At 30.7% G+C, this 9,002-nt stretch overlaps 1 protein-coding gene across 1 annotated transcript; it reads right to left on the bottom strand.

The window, feature by feature from the left end:
* Positions 1-6,083: 6,083 nt before the first annotated feature.
* LOC125860753 (WRKY DNA-binding transcription factor 70) lies at positions 6,084-8,207 on the bottom strand. The gene is made up of 3 exons (XM_049540773.1): positions 7,807-8,207; positions 6,970-7,071; positions 6,084-6,581 (listed from the first exon to the last, which is right to left on the bottom strand). Exons 1-3 carry the CDS (start codon positions 8,109-8,111, stop codon positions 6,158-6,160), a joined length of 831 nt encoding a protein of 276 aa, XP_049396730.1. The 5' UTR covers positions 8,112-8,207; the 3' UTR covers positions 6,084-6,157.
* Between the last annotated feature and the right edge of the window lie 795 nt (positions 8,208-9,002).

The raw sequence follows: 9,002 nt of genomic DNA, 5'->3' as shown, positions 1-9,002 counted from the left end.
TTTTCTAACCCCAATTCACCTAAACTCGATTCTTTTTCTCATAAACAACTGTAAAATCGAGATGATTTCATCAAGGAACTCAATAATCTCATATAAACTCAAGAACTAAAGCCAATTTCAAGAACATCATACTTTTAACTTTCTAGAACAAACTTAACGTTGAAATTAACATGATTGGCGTTTGGGTGAACAAACTCAACACTGTGGAAGCTTACATACCTGAAAGAACCATCTTCTTGAAGCAACTTGAAGGAAAGTCTTGAAAGATGAACCAAAGCCTTAGCGTTTCTTGAATTCCTTAAGTGTAGAATTTTGGAGTGGATGAGAGGGTTTGATTTATGAAAAACTGGTTTTCTACACGTTTAGGGCAATTTAGATGACCAAGGGTTTTTAGGACTAAAATAACCTTAAAGAAATAATTAAAACGAGCTGAGAGTCGGAATTATTTTTCACCAGGCATTGAGGTTCGTAATGGCTCTATACGTATTGGCTCCGTAATGCGGAGCCATCGCGGAGCTGCTGCCAGGTTTGTGCGTCGTTAGTAAATCAGTCATAACTTCTTACTCCGAGCTCGGAATTTAGCAAACTCGGTGGCGTTGGAAAGAGGACTCGAAGGGATTTAATTTTATGTCTTGTAACTCACCTAACTCATTTTGTACTAGGAGTTATGGTCGTTTGAAGTTGACCCAAAACTTAAGAAAACTTAAGAATGACTTGAATGCTTTTCTCTTTAGTTCTTCTTGGAACTCAAGGTGCTACATCTAGTGACCTTAATACTTAAGAAATTTTAAATTCCTTGCAAAAATCTTACTCACTATGAAGAACGGTTCGAGTCTTAGCTCAAAAAATTTCTAAGGTGTTACATGAAGGGTCTTCTAAGGGGCCAAAAACTCAAATTGATTGTACTAGTAATTACATCATCTACCACTTAAACAGACATTTGGGACTTCACTTCCATTCTCGGTGCTGATCGCAGAGTTGTGCAAGCGTGCTGGAGTTTCTCGTGATGAGACAAGAGATTTTGAGGTGACTCCCACTTCTTCCACAGATATCCGGAGTATAGAGGCCTAGTACACACGAGAGGAGGCCGACATGAGGAGATCAGATCAGGTAGATACATCTCCGGAGGTGGACATTGACTCAATACTTGCAGAGACATCTTTGCCTACTCTGGCCTCCAGGCCTTCAGCTACATCTGCTCCGACTTCTTCTTCTTCATAGGCTCCGGGTGCCTCTACCTCTGCCTAGCCTGCTAGGATCACTCAGGCTATGATCCTGAAAATGGGGCACCTGGCCCATTCAGCTGATGTGAGGGCGACCCGACTTGAGAGATCTATCCCATAGATGATCGAGAGTGCCATCCTTGTTGCACTTACCCCCATCCGGACTTCTATTGACACTCTCACTGAGACAGTTGAGGCTTGTGAGAGTAGACATGGGAGACCTCCGAGGTTACAACTTTGAAAGCCGAAGTTATGGATCTGAGAAAGGACGTGGACTATCTAAAGTCTACTGATTTCACTTCATTACTGGAGGCCGCTGATGATGTTGATGCCCTAAAGACTTTTGAGATTTCTCCGGCTACCACCAGAGATGTATATAGGGATGGCATAACAGCTGATGAGTCGGAGGCATAGATCAACGATGAGCAGATAAAGGTGAGGGAGGAGAGCATATATGAAGATTTACGAGATCTAGAGGAGACGATTGTACAGTCGGTGATTCAGTCATCACTGACAGAGACGTCCATAGCAGTTCCTAGTGGACCCACTACTTCTGATGTGACTCCGGACACTGATGCCCAAGTTCAGAGTACTACACTAGGCACTGATGCCCAAACAAATAGAGCGACGGTTTAGACATGATTTTTTTTACCTCCCTCTCTGTCTTATTTTTACTGACTCTTGGATATTTTATTGCTTACATTTGAGGACAAATGTCATTTGTTTTGTGGTGAGGTGAGGCCCACCTTTTGTGACTATTGTTCTGTCTATATATTTGGGTTTTGTGCTATTGATTATTTTGACACTGTATTTTGTGGATGTTTGAGCTTGTGGCTCCTCGCTTTAATTGTAAATGATTTTTGGACCTTTTCGAAAAAAATTGTGCCACCTATTGATTGTGTTTGAATGTAGTTGTTCTCTTGTAAATTTGAGTATCGGTCTTGATCAATACCGATGACTTGAATAGTGTTCATAATCGAACCCACTTAAAAATGTTTTTATTGCACTTTCACATAAACTATTTCCTTTAATCTCAACTTTCGAATTTGTCTATTCAAAATAGCTTTTAGCTCCTCCTAACATGCTATATTCTAATTCAATCACACAAATAAAACAAGNATTTAAAAAATAATTTTAGTTTAAAAGTTTTTCAATTTGTTTAGAAGTAGGAGTGTAATAGGAAGTTTTAAAACTCCATATTTGGTGGGATAATAATTTATTTTTTCAAAACTGATTTCACGTTAATACAATATATATATATATATATATATAAATAGAGATGATTTAGGAACATTATTTTTAATTATGAAAGGAGAATTTTTAAAACTGATTTCACGTTAATTATAATAAATATTTTTAAAAACTCACATTTTGTTGCTATTAAAAAGGAGTAAAACGTGATTTACTGTTCAAATTTATTTAGAATTCAAATTTTGTAAAAACTGATGATCTCCACATACGTTTTTTCCTCTAAATTCGGTTACTTTTAAGAAAAAACAGTTTCTTACTTTCAATTTTTAAAATAAAAAATAGAGATTAATTGTGGTGCTGACACGTAAGCGCTATCACCTCTCATATTATATATATATAGATAAGAGCCCGTGTTGCATGAGTTCAATACATGTTATTGTTTTTGTCTCAATTTAATTATGTGACACATATGAAATTTGAAGAATTATCTAAATTTTTATATTATTTTTAAATATTTTAAGTTGTTAATTATTATGATTTATAGTACTTCTATGTTATTTTCAAATTATATATATATATTACTTTTTTTGTCCCAATTCATATAGCACGGATATGATTTCAAGAGTCAATCAAACTTTTATACGTTTTAAACTTGGAGAGTCATCTAAAATTAATATGTTTTTAAAATTCTTAATTATTGAGATTTATAATACTTTTTACGTAATTTTTAAATAATATATGTTACTCACTTTGCCCCAATTTAGTTGACACAAAAAAATTCAAGATTCAACCAAATTTTTATATATATTTTTTAATATTTCAAATTGTTAATTATTGAAATTTACAGTACTTATATTATTTTCAAATAATGCATGTTATTTTCTCTGTCTCAACTTATGTAATACCAACAAAATTTAAAAGTAAATCAAAATTTATATGTCTTTTCAGTATTTTAGGTTGTTAATTAGCGTGATTTGTAGCATCTTTCACAAAATTTTCAAAAAAAAATATGACAAATAAATTAAAATGAAAAAGACATGAAAATACCAAACTGCCCTTAGATGTGAAAGTAGCATGTTGACTAGCTTGTTTGCTTAGGCATCTCAAACTCCCTCATACAGAAGAAAGTATAATAAAATAATATAATATAGGGGAAAGGGTCAAAAATATCCTTAACCTATTAGAAATGGTTTAAAAATGCTTTTCTTTCATTTATTGGTTTAAAAATACCCTCAACGTTTTCTTTAAGCTTAAAAATACCCTTTAGTTAATAGAAATCTGATGTGGAATTTAACTATTATTTTTAAATTTTTTAAGGAGTTTAAAATAAGTGGCCCACATAATTTTCTTTTTATAAATCAAATAAACCTTACACTCAAATCCATTTTTGATAAATCTATCCCAATTTCCGTATCTTTGATTTTATACCTCCCGTTATTTGCTTGTTCCTTTCACATGGAGATTAAACTTTTGTTTGTTCATCATCTCTACTGAATCACTTTTGAAAATGATTAAAGATAGAATTTTTTATAAATTTAGGATTAATTCAAACTTCATACATATGGATTTATATCATCGTATGAAAATATTTTAATTGCTTGTTTTCATCTTGTTTAATCTGTATGTCTGGTTTTTTAAATAACAAGATTTTACAAACACACTGGGTTTTGAATTGGAAGTTTTCTTTCTTAAAGAAAGAAAGAAGAGGATGAAAAGCAGAGAAAAAAAATTAAATTGACAGTGAAACGGGTTTGGGCTGGGTGGGGTTTATTTTATTTGATAAAAAAAATTAGATGGACCAATGAAATTTGGCCACTTGTTCAGTTAAATTCCATATCAGATTTCTGTTAATTAAAGGGCATTTTTTAGCCCAAAAAAACGTTAAGGGCATGTTTAAACCAATAGATGGAAGGGGGGCATTTCTGAACCATTTTTAATAGGTTAAGGACATTTTTGAGCCTTTTTTGTATAATATATAATAATATTACAGTATACAATAGGGTACTTTTTTTATTTTTAATATATTGGTCGAACAGTTTAATTTGTACTGCAACATATTTTATTTTAATTAATATTCTGCTCTTTTCAACCCCCCCCCCACCCCCCACCCCCCCACGAAGTTTTATCCAATCAATTGAGTTTGTTTGAATCTTATATTTAAAAAAAAATCCCTCTGGTCATATGCTTGCGTCTCTCAATCAACTATAATATTCATATCAGATAAAAATAAATATCACGTTAATTTTTATTTAATAAACTATTTTAAGAAAGGAAAAAAAATTCAAAACCCAAATAAGGACCACCCCCCACCCATCCCTTCTGGTTAAAATCAAGTTTAATTAATTAAAATTTTAAACATATACACCTTGCTAAGAAACACTTTAAACGCATCTTTTAGACTCCAAATGTTGAAAAGCGTATTACTATTATTGTTGGATTTAAGAATATGAATAAACAATTACATGTTCGGATATAAGTGTTTGAATGTTAAAATAAATTATTGATATATTTAATAAAATATGAGTGAATTACCCTTAAAGTTGCTAACACAAAAAAATGAACTCATTATTACACCGTTTAAAATTTAAAATTAATTCAAATACAAGTGAATTGGTGCGTCCATTCACTTTTGGTTATAAATTTTAAATACGATTAAATATAAAATTAATAATTATTTATTTAAATAATATATACATAGTACTAGTTCGTAAGTAATTAAGGAGCATATAACATATTACTTAAACATGCAAAATTTAATATAGAAATTACAACTATTTAAAAATTACAAAGTAAACCCAATATTTGTCGTTTAAATTTAGTAGGAGGCGGTAATGATAACAGTTTATCATAATAATAGTGTTTAATTTAATATTTTGAAAAGGAATCAACAATTATTCCCCTATGAGCATCCAATATGAGAGGAATTAAAGAAGGTTTAACAAACTTGTATTATAGCTAATCTTTGTAATATCACATGATCACTTGGAGATAAAACATATAAAATACAATTATTACTGTTCTCGTTGCAAATTAAAAATCATATTGCTTGTTCAAAAGCTCCAAAAAGAAGTCCAAGCAATTATTTACTATTATATTAGATTGAGATAATAACGTAAATTATATTTTAAATTAGACACATCTCTTAAACTCTTACTTGTTTTAACTTAAAAATACTTATGAAATTTACCAAATATAAAAGTAAGCTAAAAAGTTCTTTAAGCTAACCCTAAACACACTCTCCTAAGTAATACAACAAGACGTCAACAACATACCTAGTGCATTGTGACATTGACAAATTATTAAATCCTAAACCTAATTTAGAAGTTTTATATCTGTTTGGATGGATTATTGTTTTTGATTTATAAGTAGAAAGACATAAGTTAAGATTTTTAACTCACGATTGACTTATTTTTTGTTTTTTTTGGCTTAAAAGTAAGTGCTTATAAATACTTTTGTAGTTTACTCAAACACTCCAAAAATGCTTTACAATTATTTTTAACTTAAAAACAAGTCAATTCAAATCAACTTTAATTTTTGCGATATTTTTCTTCTATCTTCTCATGCACTTGAAAGTAGTAAAAATTAAGAGATAAGTAAAGCAAAAGCAGAAAAGTACAATTAGAGAGAAATTACTATATACCTTATTTTCATTTAAATTTAAAAGTAATACAAGAACATAGCCAAAGGTTTTATTCTACAACATTAGCCATAGCCCATAAGGATTAATTACTATTAACAACATGTCAACAAAACTCAATGGCCTCAATTTCACCAAATTTTGCCAAATCTTCCATATCATGACTAGATATGACTCCTTCATAATAAGCAGCATTATAATTAGCAGCCAAAGTGGAATCATGAGCAGAGGGAGAAGAAGGCATAAAATCTTGCCATAAATTAGAATCCACAATTGATGATGCATTATCACTTTGTCCTTTGGATTCTTCCTCTTCTTCTTCTTCTTTTAGTACTGTAGAGTTACTGTGCTTTACCATAGCATGATTGAATTGTGAATTATATGTATGTTTTGGAATCTTTGTTGAATTGCAAGTGTGATTGCCAAAGTATGTGGTGTGGTACATTTTTATTGGATTTTCTTGGATTATTTGAACTTGTTTTGTGGCCCGGCATTCTTGATCGTACTTGTGGGTGCACCTATAGTAGCACCTATATCATCACAACATCTATCAGAAAAGAATTTAACTTATATACATGAACAATAACATACTCAAAAATTAGAATATTAAATGTTGTTATGCCGGTACTAGTAATGTAGAGATTAGTTAAGAAAGAATCTACTATATGTTATTTTATACAGAGATTAACTATTCATGTATTAGTTATTCCATCTTCTATCATGTATAAAAAAATACATAGATTCTGTCATAACTTAAATATGCATTAATTAGTTATTCGAGTTTCTAAATTGTCAACTAAACGACATATAAATTTTATACATGAATAACTTATTTCTTATATCTACCAATCAAATATCATATAAACTATGTACGTAATTAACTTGGAGATTATTGAGTGTATATGTATATATATATACCTAGGATATTTTGAATTGAGTATTTTCTTCTGCCCATATTTTCTCCATGCACAACCATCATTCATTGTTTCAGATTCTCTCATCCATGAACCTGAAGTTTTTCTGCAAACACAAAAATAATTTCTCTCATTTGATTGAACATACATACATACATACATATATAAAAGCTCAAATTATCCAAATAATTATATACAACTGATAATTGCATTTATAAATAATTATATATGCAACTTGCTTCAGCTATGAAGTGACTTGTGTGTTCATTAAACAATGTTCTAGCTAGCTTGTAGGCACAAGATATCCAATTGACTATTCAACTTGCCTTAGCTTGTAGATCTATTTTTCTCCAAGTTGCATACACAAAAATTATAGTAAGGGTTAGTGGGGTACTTAGTATTCTTTAATATTTAGTTCTTCATTTTCTAGCTAGCTACACAAGTACCATATCTCCCAATTGAAAATGAAGAATATTACTTAATACTTACATATAATTACTTAGATCTAACTAACATGTATTGTAAGTGTATTTTAACTAGGTAATCCATCCTACTTTTCATGAGTCTAATAGTCATCGATAGTATAAAAATTAGTCACACTGTCAGGATCACATTCACCTGTTATAAAAAAAAAAAAAAAAGACAATTTACTCAAGTGTTGGATATCGATAGATCATATCGATATAGTAAAAAGTTGTTTCATTACACTATCATACTAAATAATAGAATAATTCTTTTCATATATACTAATACACTTTTTATAAAACAATTTATCTTTAACTAGCACTATATACTATGCAACGTCAGTATATAGAAGTTAAACTAACAGTACTATAATTACCTTCTCTTGTAGCAACCTCTCCGGTCCTGCTTCTCCTTCTTCATCTTCAATCCAGAACCCGAATTGGGTTGATCAACCTCCTCGATCTGGCTCTGGGTTAAACTATTAACGGAATTTCCCAAACTATTCAACACAGTAATAGCCTGAGTTAAAGATCCCCAGATTTTTCGAATAAGTTCATCAGCTAAGACTGATTCATTAGGTTGTTTAAGTAGACTTTGAAGTTGGACAGCGAATATTTTTCCTTCAACAAGAAGTTCTTTTATCAATCTTTTATGTGGGTTTTCACCAAGAAATTCCTCCATTTTTTAAAATTATAAGATCTGAGAATATGGGAAGTGATGGGCTATAAGTTATATATGGTGGGTGAGAGTGAGAAGGAAAGAGATAAGAACATGAAAGGAAGCTCCAAGGAAGCAAACCCAACTAAGAAAAAAGTTGAAATATAAGACATTTTTATTTATCTTTCTAAAATTTGACGTATGCCTAATGACGTTAAATTATGACGCAACTATATATTTTTGTTGTATTTATTTTTTCCTATTTTATTTGTGGTGGTATTAATACCCCTTCTATCATTTTTTTTATACTATATATAATTATTGTGGTCCTTGCCGACAAACGTCTATATGGTATCTTTTTTTTTGTCGACCTTCTCTCTCTTGAGGTTTTTGCTTTTAATACATACATTCTCTGTAATTTCAAATTTTACATAAAAATTACATGTTTTATCGAGAAAAATAGTGTAATTATTAAATTTATATGAGAATAAGGACACGTCTTAATTTAAATCATAAGATTTGATTATTAACGATTGAATATTATTGTTTTAATAGAAAAAAGAGACAATAATGTTAAAGTAGATAAATGTGAAGTCGGAGGAAGCTTTTAAGCTTTGTGGATGTAGATGAGAGCTGGGTTCGGTGTTGCTTGCTTCAACTCCGAGAATATTCGGTGAGGATCAATGTAATAAAATGAAGAGTTAGGAAATAATAAAAGTTTGGGGCACAAGAAAATATATTTCTTGATCTCAAGTATTGCTTGGAATAAGGTTTCCCTTCCAAATGTAGAAAATAAATTATTTATAGGTTACAAAGATAGGGCACCAATCAATGATAAAGCTCCACTCAAGTCCTAAAGTACTACACCCAATGGATGTTGATCATGGGGTAATGTTATTAGCGGTGTCAACTAAT

This window comes from Solanum stenotomum, chromosome 3, assembly GCF_019186545.1.
Source record: "Solanum stenotomum isolate F172 chromosome 3, ASM1918654v1, whole genome shotgun sequence".
Taxonomy (NCBI): Eukaryota; Viridiplantae; Streptophyta; class Magnoliopsida; order Solanales; family Solanaceae; genus Solanum; species Solanum stenotomum.
The sequence above is the reverse complement of the archived record's forward strand: the minus strand, read 5'-3'. Positions and strand labels throughout refer to the sequence as shown.

What these genes read in the sequence shown, in the direction of transcription:
- LOC125860753 (XM_049540773.1), bottom strand. Translation starts at nt 8,111, where the DNA reads ATGGAGGAATTTCTTGGTGAAAACCCACATAAAAGATTGATAAAAGAA. An exon ending in AGAGGTTGCTACAAGAGAAG is followed by an intron (nt 7,072 to 7,806) that starts GTAATTATAGTA and finishes TTGTGTTTGCAG; the next exon opens with AAAAACTTCAGGTTCATGGA. An exon ending in CTCAATTCAAAATATCCTAG is followed by an intron (nt 6,582 to 6,969) that starts GTATATATATAT and finishes GTGATGATATAG; the next exon opens with GTGCTACTATAGGTGCACCC.